The sequence below is a fragment of the Aplosporella prunicola genome (genome assembly GCF_010093885.1).
Source record: "Aplosporella prunicola CBS 121167 unplaced genomic scaffold K452scaffold_20, whole genome shotgun sequence".
NCBI classification, from domain to species: Eukaryota; Fungi; Ascomycota; class Dothideomycetes; order Botryosphaeriales; family Aplosporellaceae; genus Aplosporella; species Aplosporella prunicola.
This window is the reverse complement of record NW_022983548.1, coordinates 678,290-693,953: the sequence shown is the minus strand read 5'-3', so window position 1 is coordinate 693,953 and position 15,664 is coordinate 678,290. Positions and strand designations below refer to the sequence as shown.

Genomic DNA, 15,664 nt, shown 5'->3' with positions numbered 1-15,664 from the left:
CCGACCATTTAGTCCAACGTAATAAGGGGGTTAGACTGGGCCATTCCGGACTCTGACTATAGCCATAAAAAGAACCGTAGCCACTCAACGGTTGTTCTCCTCCCAAGGCGGACCCGTGCAGTTAAACCCCTTAGGATCGACGACGCTCTCGCAAAGGTAGTTCGCAGGGCTAGTGCCATTGACCGTGTCCACAATACTGACGTCTTCGATCTCGAGACCCGTACACGGGCTCGCGGCACTGCACTGAATGCTAGCGACGACGTCGCTGACGGCCGTGCCCGCCCAGTTGCGCAGCCTAAAGTCGCGGATATTGAACTCGCTGGTGTCGCAGTTGCCGCTGGCGTCGTTGTAGCTCGTGCATTGCGTGACCGCGAAAATGCCTGTTGCGTTGTGAAGCGTGAAGTCTGCGAGCGTGATGTTGGCTGCGTAGCCTAGGCCGCCGCCCCCGCCGTTCGGTGGGTAGCCTGTCGAGATGCCGGTCCAGGTTTTCACGTACGCGCCGTATCGCATGTTGTGGACTGAGATGTTGCGCGCGGTCACGTTCTCGATGGTTTCGAAGGCGTTCCCTGAGACACTACGTTAGCTTGCTGGGGTTCTGGCAAGGAATTTCGGTAGTACGTACCGTATTGACCGATGCTTCCGAAGGCGACACCGAGACCGGTGTGGAACTCGCAGTTCTCGATCAGGATGTTCGTGCTGTTTGCCTTCATGGCAATGGAGTCATCGCCGCAGTCGACAATCCAGTTGCGGAACGTGATGTTGTTAGAATACACCGTGTCTGCGCCATCCGTCTTTTCACTGAATCAACAACAAGATCCTTTCGGCGATTGAGAAGGTTGGAAAACTTACGTTTAGCGAAGAGAAGTCGAATCCAACAGCCTGATTGACATCGGTGCTGTTGACGTAAATGTTCTCGAGAAGAATGTTCTCAGAGTGGATAATTGTCATGGTCCTGGGAGAAGTTAATCTTTGCCCTCCACTGACTCCGTCTCCACACAACCCTTGACTTACCACATTTGGCTTTGCACGAAGCGGATTCCCTCGAATACGCTGTCCCGCGTTCCAGCAATAGTAATCGCATGCGGCCGGCCCGGGTAGTTGTTCGTCCCGTTGACAAAGTCATACCAAGTCTGGCCGTTTCCATCCAGAGTGCCGTAGCCATGGCCATCCCACCTCAAGTTTTCTCCACCAAACAGCCACACGCTGGTCTGGTTCTGGTATCCCACGGGCAGCGAGTGGTTTAGCCAGTACGGAATGTTTGTGTCCCAGAGGAGAGTGCCTTGCAGGTCAACATCCACGTTCTTGAGACCGGTCGTGTTCATGACGCTCTTGATGTTGTAGGTGCCATTGGAAAACAGAACTTTGCTGTGCTCTGGGCCCTCGTTGTATCCGCAGCGACGGAACGCCTCGACAATTGCGGGTGCCGAATCAGTTCCATTGGGTCCCGGTGTGACGACGCAGAGGTTCTTCCCGTGGTTCTCCGTCGGCTGGGAGATTGCCAATGCCGACAGGCTCAACCCTGCGAGAAATGTCGTGATCATGATTGTGAGAAAGCCCAAAGACGCACCATGACGAAACCTTGCGGGCTGGTCATTTTCTTATATCAAACACCTTGAGCTCGGGCAAGATGGCTTCGGGCCGACGTTCGCGGGAAAATGACTTCACTGTGCGCTGATCGAAGTCGGTGAGATGCCATGATTGAAGAGCAGGCGCAGAGATTCCGCTCTGGAGAAGGCTTAAGAACCATGTCGAGTGCTGGCAAAGAGCAAAAAATGACTTTAACCGGGATCGACATGGTTTTGTACCTGACTTGTCCATCGGGCCTTTGTCGGAACGTGGGGTTCCAGCGCGGGGCTCCGGATCTCGGCCGGTAGATGCCGCGAGGTCGGCTTTTGATTCTTGCTGTCTTCAATTGCCGAGGGCTGTTGCCGATGAGATTTTGCTGGCTGCATGAGGACTAAAGAGTCCATATGTATCTGTAGTTTGAGATGATCCAAGTTTTCAGACGCTTGGCACGCCGGAGCCTAATTCGTCTGAAAGTAAGTGGTAGAGGTAGTGCAAAAGCCAGAGAGTTGCTGGGACGCAACAAGAGGAAGAATGCTGACATCGATTGACTGGCTGAAGTAGCGGCAGTGAGCACATTGACCTTGATGAAAAGAAATAAATACTTGCATTTTCCATACCATGCTCCAATGCCTTGGAGTGACTTCCCAGGGACTCCAGCCGCAAACTCCTTCCCCAAAACGCCTACCGCAACCTTACCCTCATCTCCACCACCGTCCTAGTACAATCTCACCCTTACTCATCCTCACTATCCTCTTCACTTCCTAAATCCACAACCTGGCTTACCGTAGACATATCCGCTGCGCCATCCATCCCACCAGCAAACGGCGTAGCCGTAACCCTCTCGGCTTTGATCCTTTGCGTATAGGCCTGGCTCTCGGCGATGCGCTGGCGGCGCTCAATTGCGTCGATGTCCTCGGCGCCTGAGTCCGAGTCGATTGACTGGGCGCGATTGTTGCGTCGTGAGGTGCCGCCCTCGTCATCGTCGTCGTCTTCGTATGCCGCTTCCGCTTTGCGCTTTTGTATGCGTCGGATTTTGAGAACTAGGACGCCATCGGAGTTGAGGTCACGTTCGGTGAGAATCTGCATGGGGAAAGGTACGTTAGTGCTTGCTATTGAGCAAATATATAGGGAAAGGGAAGACTTGTTGGGGAGAGGTTGGGATAACGCTGGCTTACCTCGCTGCATCCCGAAACCGGACACGGAGCGGCGCGTGGCCCTCTGCCCCTCGGCCCACTCCGCTGGATCATGTCCAAAATCGCCGCCTTCTCAAATGTGTGCGGGCACTTCGTGCTCATGACGGGTTCGCGGAACTCCTGCAGCGTCAGCGGGCACTTCGTGCTAATCCGCTCCATCGCAATCGCGATATCGTCATCCGAGTCATCGCCTGCCGCATCGAGCGCCGTTCCAGGTGCCGGCGGCCCCGCGCTGGGAAACCACGTGTGCTCCGGCGGCATCGGGGGTGCAGTCTCCTCAGGGTATGATGCCTCGTGCACATGTCGCTTGAAGCTCTTGTAATCGTTGTGATGCGCGTAGCGCGTAGCGAGAGAGAGGGCCTGATAATGAGCGCGCTCGGATTGGACACGCTGCTTGAAGAGGGAGCTGGGAATGACGACTTGCGCGGTACCCGGTAGCGTGGGGTCGAATTCGGAAGCGTCGTCGTCGTCGCGATGCCGCTGTGTTTGCGTCACGCGTTGCGACGCCGTGGCGTTGTTGGCTGCCTGTTGCTTCACGTGGCGCAGCGTCTCTTCCAAAGTCTTCACGGTCTCTTGTCCATCGATCGTCTTCCGGATTTGCTCCTCAATCCGCTTTGTCATGGTGTCGACGTCCCGCTGGAAGACTTGCAAGTGCTCTTCGCGGCTCTGGTCATGCTCGTCTGGCTCGGGATGCCTTTCCTTGCGCTTCCTCGTGGCCCCCTTTAGATAGCATAGGCGATCGTTAGTCTCGAAGGCGGAGTCGGTGAGCTGCTGGGCGGCGTCGCGGAGGTGCTGCTGGAGTCTCGGTTGGTACTGCTGGGCGAGCAGGTTGTAGAGGGCGCGCTGGCCAGAGACATTGAGCGGGTGGTTCGGAGGCTCATAGTCGGGAAGCTCGATGACGGAGCCGCTGGGACCAGCAGTGGAAGATCGTGCGCGGGAAGACATTTTATCTGGGGTTGAGGCGGTGGAAGATGCGCGAGATGGATGATGTGGGGAGACGCGACGCGACGGTGCTAGCCCAAATTGAGGGTTTTGTGTCCGGGTCGCGGACCGGCGGCGCGAGAGGGAAAAATAAATTGCGTCAACTCGGTCTCGTCTACTCTCTTCAGCTGCCTCAAACATGCCGATCGTCGCTCGTATAAACTGAAACTCCCCGCTTGCCATGGAGAAACATGGCGCCACCAATCCCTCGTCGCAATGGCACGTAACATCTGCGACGCCTTGAAACGCTTTCTTCCTAAACCATGGCATCACGGCGACTATCTTAAGCCCTCTATAACATGCCTTGACGGGTGAGCTGCTCCTATATAAAACACTGAGATTCTTGCAAAAGTACGTTTGCTCAACAGCCATGAAGTCCTTCGTTTTCACCGTCGCCCTCGCGGCAGCTGCCTCTGCCACGCCGGTGCAGCCTGCCAAACGCGCCACCGAGACCGTCGTCCCCACCTCTTGCTTCGACTCGTACGAGAGCTTCGAGTCCTACTTCAACTACCTTTACCCTTGGGGCTCCGACCATAATGGCGGCGCCCGCATGGTTGGCAACAGCAGCGACCATGACTACATCAGCATCAACGACCCGGGCACCCTGACCTTGACTGCACACCCCGTCACCGGCGAGCCGGCCACGAGCAGCGGCGTCGCCATCAACTACCTTTCTGGCACCGTGCATGCCAAGGACCAGTTCACCGTCGAAGAAGGCGGAGGCTATGACTTCAATGTCGAGCTGCAGGCCACGACCACCTACGGCACGTGGCCAGCGTTTTGGCTAACTGCTGTCGAGGGCTGGCCCCCAGAGATCGACTTGGCTGAGTGGAAGGGTAAGTTCTCGACATTCTGCTGCTGTATTTCTTGCTCGAGTGTATTCAAGCTGCAGAGGCGTCTTTTTGCTGACAGTTCTGGTATCCAGGAAGCGGCAAGGTTTCCTTCAATACCTTCAACACGTCCAGCGAAGTCACTGCCAAGGATGTGGACTATCCCGACTCTGGAAACTTCCACAGCTTCAAGGCCGAGCTGCGCGATGAGAACGGCAGCGACGTCTCCATAAAATTCTATATGGATGACACCCTGATCACCGAACAGGTCGGAGCCGGCTTCACCGGTGCGGCTATGTGGCTGTACGTTCCTTTCGCCCATAGTACTATCTAATCGGCATTAACTGACATTCTATAGGATTATTGATCTCCAGATGGAAGGTTCGTCGGGCACGTCAGGTCCTGACACCGACACGACCTTCTCGGCGAGAAACCTGGAGATCATCTCTTATAACCCGTGAAATGACGGCGGCAACCCGTCGGCATCATCGGCATGGGAGACTCGAATGCACTCATTGTCAACTACCGGGCGTAAATAGCGGATCCGAACAGCACAGGGGAGCGATGAAATTGATTGGTTCGCATCTGGTCCAGTAAGGAGGTGCAGTTGACTGTGACACGAGGAGCTTCGCTATCGCATCTCGTTGTGTAATCCAGCACAAGATTACTTATCCCACTAATCAAGCCACCACACCACGAGCAAGAGCCGCAAGACCAAGTGCTTCTTTGGTTTTTCTCCCGCCTTCCATCGGCCCGAACCTGAAGGCTTGTGCTACCCCCGAAATCACTCCGGCCTCTCAGACGACACTCCCTGAACCTTCGTTCAGTAATCGGCCGCCAGCAATGATTAGTATGTAGCGCTGGCACCAAGCACCAATATTATAAAGCGTACATTACTAATAAACCGACGGAGTGGATGCCTAGTTTGGAATTTTTGACTGACGATATTCTTGTAGAAAGGCTCACAACCAATCAAACCATCTCTGGCGACGATTATGTGACGATGGCATGGTGTTGACTTTACCCGTTTTTGGGCATCTCCGCGTGGCAAGCATCACGCCGTTGACTGCGGCTGTAAAACGGTCAACTAAACATTAGGAATGCGGGCAACGCGATCACGCCGACCCACCTGTATTTGCGAGCACAGTCTCCCCAGTATGACATGGCAGGCAAGCACCGTGCTCGCCCAGCACACCACCATAGTCGACGTATATAAGACGTCCAGCCGGACTTTGTATCCGACAGCAGCACACCACCCCGGCAGCAGTCAGGACAGTCTCTCACTACAACCTCCCCGTCTTTCAATTACCAGTCCTTTTCCCCGGTAACGACAACGCCGATGACCATGGCCACCGCCAACAGCAAGCTCTTCGCGCCCATCAAGATCGGTGCCTCCGACCTGGAGCACCGTCTGGTGATGGCACCGCTCACGCGCTTCCGCGCCACGGACGAACACGTCCCGACGGAGCTGATGGCGCAGTACTACGCTCAGCGCGCGATTGTGCCGGGCACTCTCATCCTCTCCGAGGCGTCCTTCGTGTCTGCCCGCGCCGGCGGCTACGCCAACATCCCCGGTCTCTGGAGCGACGAGCAGCTCTCGCAGTGGAAGAAGATCACCGACGCCGTCCACGCCAAGGGCTCCAAGATCTGGGTGCAGCTGTGGGGCCTGGGCCGCGCGGCGTGGCCCGACCCGGTCGGCTCGGGTGGAGCCGTCAAGAACGAGGAGTTCGACTTTAAGAACGGCTTCGTGAGCGCGAGCGATGTGCCCATGGCCGAGGGCCTGCCGACGCCGAGGGCCCTGTCTGAGGAGGAGATCTGGGGCTTCGTGAACGACTACGCCACTGCGGCTAAGGGGGCGGTTGAGAAGGGCGGCTTTGACGGTGTTGAGATCCACGGTGCTCATGGGTGAGTTTTTGCGTCCTGCCAAAACCGACCTTGCGTCTTTTCGACAGAAAGGGATGGAGAGAACAGAAAGCTAACGGACTTCCCAGTTACCTCATCGACCAGTTCACTCAGGACGTCTCCAACAAGCGCACCGACGCCTGGGGCGGCAGCATCGAGAAGCGGTCGCGCTTCGCCATCGAGGTCTCGAAGGCGGTCGTCAACGCCGTGGGTGCCGACCGCGTGGGCATCCGTCTGAGCCCGTGGTCCAACTTCCAGGGCATGCGGATGGCAGAGCCGATCCCGCAGTTCGCGTACCTGATCACGCAGCTGCGCGAGCAGAAGCTGGCGTTCCTGCACCTGGTGGAGCCGCGTGTGGCAGGCGTCATCGACCGCGACCCGCAGGGCGAGAGCCTGGACTTCGCGCTGCAGGCGTGGGGCAAGGAGCGGCCGGTGCTGATTGCGGGCGGCTTCAAGCCCGCGGGCGCGTACGAGGCTGTCGAGGACAAGTACCGCGACTACGAGGCCGCGATTGTGTTTGGCCGCTTCTTCATCTCGAACCCGGACCTCGTGTACCGCGTTAAGAAGGGCATTGAGCTCGCGCCGTATGACCGCACGACGTTCTACAAGCAGAAGCACATGCAGGCCGAGCCGGGCTATGTGGATTACCCCTTCTCGAAGGAGTTTGTTGAGGAGTTTGGCAAGCCTGCCGAGGCGGCTTAGATGGGTGTATGCTTAAGGCGTTACTGGATGCATTAGATACCGGGAAATGGAATGCTAGATTTTTTGCTTGAACGGAGACACGGACTGTGAGATGGGGCTTGCTGATGGTTCTGCCCGATGGCAAATGGGCAGAGGAGGTCTGTCGTCTCGGAGTGATTAGACGTGCGTAGAAAGGTCCTGGCCTTCACGGGAACTAGGCATTCGACGCAGATCCCGGAGCGTCGATCCGGTGGGGGCGGAGTATGACCCACTCCGCATGCAGCTGCCATTTTTTTGCTGCTCACTTGTCCATGATGTTAGTATCAGGAAGCGAGAGTGGAAGCTGCTGAGCATGCGGGTGTAGTGAGAGAGGAAAATTGTACGGTTAGATGTGCAAAGCTTGCTAACAACAAAAACGTATAAAGGTGGAGAGACTGTAGACTGAACTTCCCAGATGAGCACTGACACGCGTGTGAATGTTACGCACAATTCACATCACCTTTGGTTATAATGCTGCAATGTTCAAATTTTTTTATGTCTAACGTCCGTCACTGCGAACCGAGATTCACCGTGTAGCGGGACAGAGGACGATATAAGCAGTCCCTACAAAGTACTCCTAATCTAGCTCATATCCCGAGTCCTGGGTATAGATGTAAAGGTCTTAGAGCACACACAGACTCTACACATCATAGCTGGGTCTCTTCTTCTACTCCGTACATGTATCACCATCTCGCTTCCCGGTGAACCTCGTTTCACGGTGACGGACGTTATCTCAAGTATATCAGCCATCAACAATTATCGGTGGTTGATTTATCCGAATTTGTCCACTGCATGTAAGTCAACATACACAGTGATCGATTTACCTAAGAATGACAGGAAATACTTGAATTCGACAGCCATTTTAGGGTTACGGTTAACTGTATGCAGAAACCACACGCAAACACTGAAGCAGCGCGAAGCGAAGGTGCTTTTGTTTATTATCCCAAACAGCATCTGCGGCAAGACTGGGGATAGAGGAACCGTGGCCACGAAGGAGAACGGCTATGTAGACATAGGCCTTAGAATCCTGCCCGCTTGCGCCAGAAACTCGCTGGCTACAATTGTGTCGAGTCGAAGGCTTTCACAGAATAGGAAAGGGGCACGCCTGTGGTGGCGAAACCAAAGCACGTTATGTGCCCTGGGGAAAGAGACAAAACAAAGAAGAGGAGCTCAATAAAGTACTGGGAAACTACATGCAGCTTTTCGAAGACCTTGTCTTGGGGCATACAAACAATGGTGGGATAGTTGGTGGACTGCACTCGATCTTTTTCTACCAGGATGTCCCAAATTCCCCTATCAGCGGCATTAACCGACTAATTTTCCTCGCATTTGCTTTTAGAAAGGAGGCTTACCACAGGAAATGACAAGCTGGCTGGAAGGCGAAGAACTGCCTGTCCCCGATGAAGCAGCTTGTCGATGGGAGGCCGAGAGTTACTGTGCTCCCATTCCGGCACGATAGATTTCGGCATTAAGATTAGTATGCCACGATATTTCGTTCGTAGAGGACGTCCCCAGTAATATCCTTCAACACCTCGACGCCAAATATCTAGTCAAAAAACATTTTATTTCTCCAGCGAAATCCTCGAAACAAAAAGCCACGCAGCGGTACCCTTGCGAACCCGAGAACATCTTTAATAACAGCATCAACACTCTCTTCTCTTCTAGAAAGCATAGGCGCACCAGAGTGTAACTCGACAACATCTGAGCCTGGACTTCTGAGCCATAAATCGTTGCTGCACCAAGCACAAACCCCCACGCCAATAGCGGCAACGACATCTATTCTCCCTCACACCACATCCCCCTCCCTAACCCACTCCAGCTCCCCCACCTCCACGCCCTTGACCCGCTCATCACGGACGCCATACCGCCACTCCCGTTCTCTGCGCTCGAGCACTGCTTCCTCGATCACGTATATGCTCTCCCCGCCCTCCCCAACAGTAGCCGCATCCTTGGTATTGGTATTTGTGTTGGCATCGGTGTTGGATAAGCGACGCAGGCGCACGCGGGCGCCAATGTCAAAGTTCTGCGCTGGCTTTCAGGTGAGAGGGGGGCGTTAGTTGTGTGTGCGTTATGGGTTGTGGGGAGGAAACGGGGGAATAAGGGAGAGGGGTAGGGGCACCTGTTTCGGGTTCGAGTGTCTGGCGAGGGGCGTCTCTGTCGTGGTGGATGATGTCTGCGTAGCGGTGTTAGTGTGTGTGTGTGTATAGGTACGGAATGGTGGTGGCATACGTCTGCCATGACTTTGCGTCTATAGCTCGTAGCTAAGGTACATAAAGCAAGCAAGCAGCGCAGCGCGCCGAGTCGAGTTAATATATATAAGCACCACAACCCCACCCCCACCAGCACCCCTGCACGCCTGACATCACCCAACACACAACATACGGCGGACCTGCCTTAAGCGGCCTAGCGGTCTAGGCACGCCAGAGCGTCGCTCTAAGATGTGAGATGTCACCATAAGTACTTTCTCTTCCTCGCGAGAGATGGATAGATGGTGATAGCTGGATAGGTTGGTAATGCTTAGTTAGGTTTCTTCAACAATACAGCAGCACCACCAACAGCACCAAACACCAACAAACAGCAAACACTAGCAAACAGTAAACACCAACAACAATAAAAAGATAATCATTTTCTGTCCAAACTCGTCCAAACACGCGAGCAAGCAAGCAAGCGTTCGTTCATTCGTGAGCTCCAACGACGCACACCAAAACGACCACCTAGCTACGTACTCGTAGGTGTGCGTGTATGCGTGTGGGTCCGCGAGAGTGTGTAAGAGCCAAAAACGTAGTAAGTAGTAGTAGCTTTCCATATCGTGACAATCTCGCTCAAAGCAGCTAGGTAATCAATCAATCAACCACACGCCTCGTTTGTCCCCGTCCATCATCCATCGTCCATGGTCCATCGTCCGTGGTCCATGGTCCATCCATATCAAAAACACACAACAAAGACAAGCCCATCTTGCTCTATCCTATCCTATCCTTCCACAACAACACAACAACAGAACATAACGGCGACTTCCCCCCCCCCCCCTTATTTCTCTTTTCCTTAGTTCTTTCCCTTCACCAGCTCGAGGATCATGTCCTTGGCTTCGGCGACGCCCTCCTTGGGTCCCGTAATCTCAATCGCCTCGAGCTCACCTCCGCGCGGCACCTGCACCTTGGTGCTGGTTTTCTTGCGGATGTTGTTGATCGTGCTGCCGCCAGGGCCGACGACGAACCTGTACAGCTTGGGGTCGCTCAGCAGGAGGTAGCCAGTGCTGCTAGGCTTGCTCTTCTCCTCGATCGCCTTCTCGAGCTGAGCCTTGGCCTTGGCAATGTTCTCGGGGTTGCTGCTGCGCAGAACCCAGGGAATGGTGCCCTCTTCGCTATCGTCGGCCGAGGACATGGCATCGAAGATTTGCCAAGCGTGCGTTGGGGCATCGTCAGGAGACTCGTCGGTAATCAAAGGCAGGTTGCCGCCAAGCTGGGCACGGACGTTGTCGACACCGGCGGACGTGGGCTTGGGAGGAGCCTGCTGGCCGGCGTGGTCGACGGTGACCTTGAGGTTGTTGCGCAGGTTACGGAAGAAAGCACCGCTGTCGCCAGCGATGGCGTGGTGCAGACGCCTAGGCACCTCGACCGTCTCGCCTTCCTGCTCCTTGATGAGGGTTGCAATGTGCTCCTTGGCCTTCTCAACAGACTCGGGCTGGCCGACGATCTTGACCTGACTGCGAGCAGCACCCTGAACGGTCTGCTTGGGAATGTCAAGCGAGATGCCGAACTGCGCTTCGATAGACTTGCGGGTATCACCTCCGCGACCGATGAGCAGGCGGTGCTTGTCAGGGGCGACCTCCATGATCTCGGTGACCTGGCTCTCACGAACGCGGGCGGTCTCCTCAATGGCAGCAACGATCTTGTCGACCACGGCAGCAGTGCCTTCTACGCGGATCGTGTTCTCGTCCGACTCGGCGCGAGGGAAGCGAACCATGCGGGCAAGCTCGCGACGATCATCGGGTCCACCAGCCTTGATGACAATGTCGCGGATGTTGGATCCTGGACTAATTAGCTGTGATCTTCATAAACTTTTTCAGACGAGTACTTACCACCACTGCCAATTAAAGACTTGTGGTGCTTCTTGTCAACCTCGATGGTGCGAACAACGGTGTCGTCGAAAATCTTAGCCCTCTCCTCAAGCAGCTTCTTGGCCTTGGCAACCTGCTCCTTCGTACCCTTGATCTTGATCTCAGCACGACCAGAGGGGTCCGCAACCTCACGTGCGTTGGGCACATCGATCTGGGCACCAGTGGTAGAACGGAGAGCGTCCATTTCCCGACCGCCAGTTCCAATAAGCGAAGGGATCTGGTTCTGAGAGACGGAGACGGTGGCCGAGTGCGAGTTGTCGACGGTGAATTGAAGCAGCTCGAGGAGCTCATCACGAGCCGCATCGGCGCCCCTCCTGGGACCCCTGACAACGACTTCATCAACTGCCTGGCGACGGTTGTGGTGCGAAGCTTCGGTACCAGCATCGGCATCCTCAGCGGCCGGGGCGGACCTGGGGAAGTTGATGCGGACGTTGTACCTGTCCTGGAGGCGGTTGACATGCTTGCCTTGAGCGCCAATCAGGTCACGGTGGTACTGCGGCTTGACCTTAAGAACGTGAGTGGCCTCGTCCTCAAGCTTCTTGCCCAGAGCAATAATGTGCGACTTGGCAGCAGCACACTTGGCCTGAGGACCCTTGAGTTCAACCTTGCCGTCTTGGACCTGGATTTCGACGTCAAACTCCTCACGAAGCTTGCGGATGTTCTCACCCCGCTTGCCGATAAGGATGTTGGCGAACTTCTGGGGGTAGTCGAAGCTGGTGGTGTAACCGCGCTCGAGCTCATCCTTCTTCTCCTGCTCAATGAAGGCAAGGATCTTCTCCGCGAGGTCGTCAACGGCCTGGTTGGGTCCACGCATGTGAAGGCTATCCCTGGAAGTGCGGGAAGCCTGGGGCCTGGCATCGCCGAAGAGAACCTGAACGGGAATCTGGTCCTGAGGAGTACCCTGCTGCTCGCGATCAACAAAGCGGCGAATCTTGTCTTGGAACCTGTACATGCTTTGTCAGTTGTCAGTATGTTGGCAACCTTAGGAAAAATGGTAGCTTACTTCTGGGGAGCCTCGACATCCCGGCCAACAATCTGCTCCTGGCCAATAAGAGACTGAATGTGCTGCTGCGCCACCTGGAGGGCGCGCTGGAAAGCCTGAGCATCAGCGGCAGAGGGAGCACCGCGAGGCAGCTGGTAGTCAGAAGGCGTGGAAGGGCCTTCGTAGACCAAAACAAGCGGCTGCGAGTCCATGTCGTTGTCAGGGAAAACCAGCTCGACGCCCATATCATTCCTGACGCGCTGAGCAGCACGCTGACGCAGGTGCTGGTGGTAGAAGGGGTCAACGTTCACCTCAGCAAGCCTACTAGGAGGGTGGCCGCTGATGAGGTTCATAATATCCATGCGAGCGCGCATGCCGTTCTTGGCATCACGCGAGTAGATTTCCCAAGCGGTAGGGCCGTCCACAGAAGTGGGCAAGACAATGCTAGCATCGTGCATGCGCTCCAACTCAGCGACGGCTTGACGCTGCCTCAGGTATCTAGTGAGGTTGCGGGCGTGCGCCTGGGAGTTCGCGTGCTGGCGAGCAATGTCGACATTGGTAGCCTGCATTGCCGAAGCCAAGTCCATGACCTTGTTCATACCGACATCAATCTTCTCAGCGGGTCCGACGATAGTGAGGATCTCGCTATCATCGGAGCTCGGGGGCATGATCACAGCGCAACCAGTCTCAGCCAAGAAATCGTGCAGGGAGCCGCCGCGCTCGCCAATGATGAATTGGTGCCTGCCACGCTCAATAGGCATCTGGTTGATCGTGAGCTGGCGGCGAAGCTCCTCGACCTGGCGCTCGAGCTCGGCACGCGCATCCTGAGCGGCCTGGCGATCACCAGCAATCTGGATGGGGACGGAGGCCTGGGGAACAAAGGGCACCGGCTCGCCTCTCGCAACAGGTTGGGGAGGAGCACGCTCGGCCCAGGTGTGGTAGTGCGGGATCTGGACACGGACATCGCGGCCACCCTCCAATGTATCGATATGCGAGTTGTGAGGACCGGCCAAGAAGGGGTAGTACTCGGCAGGAATGTCTTTCAGGCGAAGGTTGACGGTGGAGGTGCGCTCGTTGACAATGCGCTCAATTTCCTGGCTAGCCAAGGCGGCAGCAACGGTGTCACCCTCAATGACCACGTCGACAGTGGCGCTGTCATCGTCCTCAATCTCGGCAATATCCTCAGCCTTGGGGACTTGGATACGGGCGCCGGTCTTCTTGCTGATGCTCTGGATCGTCGCACCCTGGCGTCCGATGACGTGCGCGCGAAGAGAGGCGGGGATGGTGACCTTGGTGGTTTGCTAAATGGCATTAGCTGGTTGAGTTCTCCCACTCTCAGAAGGCTGGTACGTACCTTGGATCCGAGTTCCTTTGCAACTTCCCTGAGAGCAGAACGGACGGCATCGACGGGGCCAGTACCCTGGAAGATAAAGTTGCCCATAGCACCAGGCTTGCTCTCGACCTTGGCCTTGGACCTCCGGTTGATGTCCCTAATGATATCCATCATCGGGCGCCTCAGCTGCTGACGGGGGATCATCTGAGAGGGCGCAAGAGTGATTGACTCGGTGAAGCGACCAGGCAGGTTGAGCGTCTGCGGGCCAGGACCGCGCACAGAAGGCGCGGCGGCAGCGGGAGTCATGTTACCGGAGGCGGGGGTGGAAGCGCGCGATGAGACATTGCTGGAAGCGAAGCCATTGGCATTGACCGAAGCAGGCTTGCGGCCCCAGGCGGACGCAACGGGAGTGACCGTCTTGGGAGCACCAAGGCCGGGGAACGACTCCTCAGACATGTCGATACCCTGCGGCTTCTTGGGCGCAGGCTCCTGGGCCTTTTGCTTTCCAGCGGCCTTTTCCGACATGGTAGGCGCAGGAGAGGCAGAGGTGTCAGGAGTGGCCGAAGGGTGCGAGGAGGGAGGAGGATGAGCAAGATCCTCCTCGTCGACGGCATCCTCGACGGTAGGACGGTGCGGCTCATCGGCAGCCAGACGCTGTTCGAGCCTCTGGGCCGGGGTCAGGCCATCACCGTTGGCGACAGATTCACTAGCCATTGTAGAGTTTATCCGTTCACGAGAGCGAGGACCGGGAGGGTGGGAGCAGGATGACCTGAGACGACAGCGCAGCGATGGTCAAGTTGTTGGCGGGACACACGACTGTTGAGTGAGTCAGCGAGCGGGCGGGGAGCAGAAGGGAATTGTATGGGACGCACGGGTTGAAGGTTGGCCTGGGAGTGGAGGAGAGGTTGAAGGTGTCGAGGCGCGGCGGGAGGGAGAGGAGCGGTAAGTAAGGCACGGCTAGTCGATTGCACTGGAATTGAGCTCGGCAGAGACGCCAGATCAGGCCATAGCTTTGCGTACGAGATGGAGAGAGAGGGCGTGAGAAAGAAGAGCGCAGGCGATCGTTGGTTCTCTACCTATGGAAAGTTCGAGGTGGCTTCTTCCCCACGATTGGCCAGAGCTCGAGCTACGAAGTGCCCGCGGGCCACCGACTCGTCCACCACGTGCTGCGCTGTGCAGAACCTTCGCCTTTCTTCCAGCTGCATCGGACGGCCTGCATGCATGCATGCATTTTTCCAGGCGTGACCTCGCCGCCTTCCTGACCGCGTAGCTATGTAATCTATGTGATAATCTTCGGGGCCATGTCCATTCAATGCGCTGCTCCCCGCACGGACCACCGCCGTCGTGCCAGTGCCATCCAGCCATCTCAACGCTTTTTTTCTTCATGCGTCGCGACACCAGAAGACCGTTGTGTCAAAATTCTTTGACAAGCTCGTCGTGTGCTGCCTCGATGGGTCAATTCCCCCTCATCCTTTTTCAGGGTCTCAATGGCTCCCCTCGCCCCCACAGCACTCCAGCCGACCAAAAACATGGGGGGACACGGGGGGTCAATCCGGAGATTGGCACCTACCCGCAGATTACCATCGCCTATATATAGATTTTCTAAGCCCATCCCTTCGCATGTCGCCGGCCACTGTCTTACAGGCTGCCAAGACGCCTTTCCTAGTTATATAACGTCTTTCGACGGGAACCGAGATCCACAGCTTAGCAAGACGGGAGACGACACAAGCAGTCCCTACAGAGTACTCCTTGTCTGGCTCCTATCCCGAGTCCCAGATATGGATGAAATGGTTTTAGAGCACACATAGATTCTACGTATCATAACTGGTTCTCTTCTTCTACTCCATACAAATATCACAAGTAAGCATAGGCTCTAATGGCGCTAGCAGGGGAGGGGGGTCGCGAATTCACAACCCGTAATGGGATCTCCCGTGGGTCGAGCGTTTCCCCTGATTGATTGCCGAATTGGATCTAAATCTATCTATAACGTCGTGGTCAAGGCGGAGCGCAATCAGTGTCCCTGATCAGCCACTGGCAACC

The 15,664-nt window shown here is 56.0% G+C and overlaps 5 protein-coding genes across 5 annotated transcripts; 2 read left to right on the top strand and 3 right to left on the bottom strand.

Moving 5' to 3' along the window:
* Positions 1-84: 84 nt before the first annotated feature.
* On the bottom strand, positions 85-1,541 carry K452DRAFT_232545 (glycoside hydrolase family 28 protein; the record flags this gene model as incomplete). Its single annotated transcript, XM_033537237.1, has 4 exons — positions 85-566; positions 623-791; positions 850-952; positions 1,012-1,541. 4 exons carry the CDS (start codon positions 1,539-1,541, stop codon positions 85-87), a joined length of 1,284 nt encoding a protein of 427 aa, XP_033395170.1.
* Positions 1,542-2,298: 757 nt separating this feature from the next.
* On the bottom strand, positions 2,299-3,704 carry K452DRAFT_310867 (uncharacterized protein; the record flags this gene model as incomplete). Its single annotated transcript, XM_033543367.1, has 2 exons — positions 2,299-2,646; positions 2,742-3,704. The coding sequence occupies 2 exons, from the start codon at positions 3,702-3,704 to the stop codon at positions 2,299-2,301; spliced, it is 1,311 nt and encodes a 436-aa protein (XP_033395169.1).
* Positions 3,705-4,110: 406 nt separating this feature from the next.
* On the top strand, positions 4,111-5,132 carry K452DRAFT_320566 (glycoside hydrolase family 16 protein; the record flags this gene model as incomplete). The annotated part of the gene is made up of 3 exons (XM_033544333.1): positions 4,111-4,576; positions 4,666-4,873; positions 4,929-5,132. 3 exons carry the CDS (start codon positions 4,111-4,113, stop codon positions 5,029-5,031), a joined length of 777 nt encoding a protein of 258 aa, XP_033395168.1. The 3' UTR covers positions 5,032-5,132.
* Positions 5,133-5,698: 566 nt separating this feature from the next.
* K452DRAFT_275770 (uncharacterized protein) lies at positions 5,699-7,174 on the top strand (the record flags this gene model as incomplete). Its single annotated transcript, XM_033539248.1, has 2 exons — positions 5,699-6,475; positions 6,562-7,174. Exons 1-2 carry the CDS (start codon positions 5,910-5,912, stop codon positions 7,172-7,174), a joined length of 1,179 nt encoding a protein of 392 aa, XP_033395167.1. The 5' UTR covers positions 5,699-5,909.
* A 2,639-nt stretch (positions 7,175-9,813) lies between these two features.
* K452DRAFT_320563 (uncharacterized protein) lies at positions 9,814-14,701 on the bottom strand. Its single transcript, XM_033544332.1, has 5 exons — positions 14,497-14,701; positions 13,646-14,440; positions 12,313-13,592; positions 11,271-12,262; positions 9,814-11,220 (listed from the first exon to the last, which is right to left on the bottom strand). The coding sequence occupies exons 2-5, from the start codon at positions 14,336-14,338 to the stop codon at positions 10,235-10,237; spliced, it is 3,951 nt and encodes a 1,316-aa protein (XP_033395166.1). The 5' UTR covers positions 14,339-14,440; positions 14,497-14,701; the 3' UTR covers positions 9,814-10,234.
* Positions 14,702-15,664: the final 963 nt, after the last annotated feature.

Coding starts and splice junctions, on each gene's coding strand:
- K452DRAFT_320563 (XM_033544332.1), bottom strand. CDS start 14,338: ATGGCTAGTGAATCTGTCGCCAACGGTGATGGCCTGACCCCGGCCCAG. Junction 12,263..12,312: donor GATGTCGAGGCTCCCCAGAA/GTAAGCTACCAT, acceptor CAACTGACAAAG/CATGTACAGGTTCCAAGACA. Junction 11,221..11,270: donor GTCTTTAATTGGCAGTGGTG/GTAAGTACTCGT, acceptor TAATTAGTCCAG/GATCCAACATCCGCGACATT.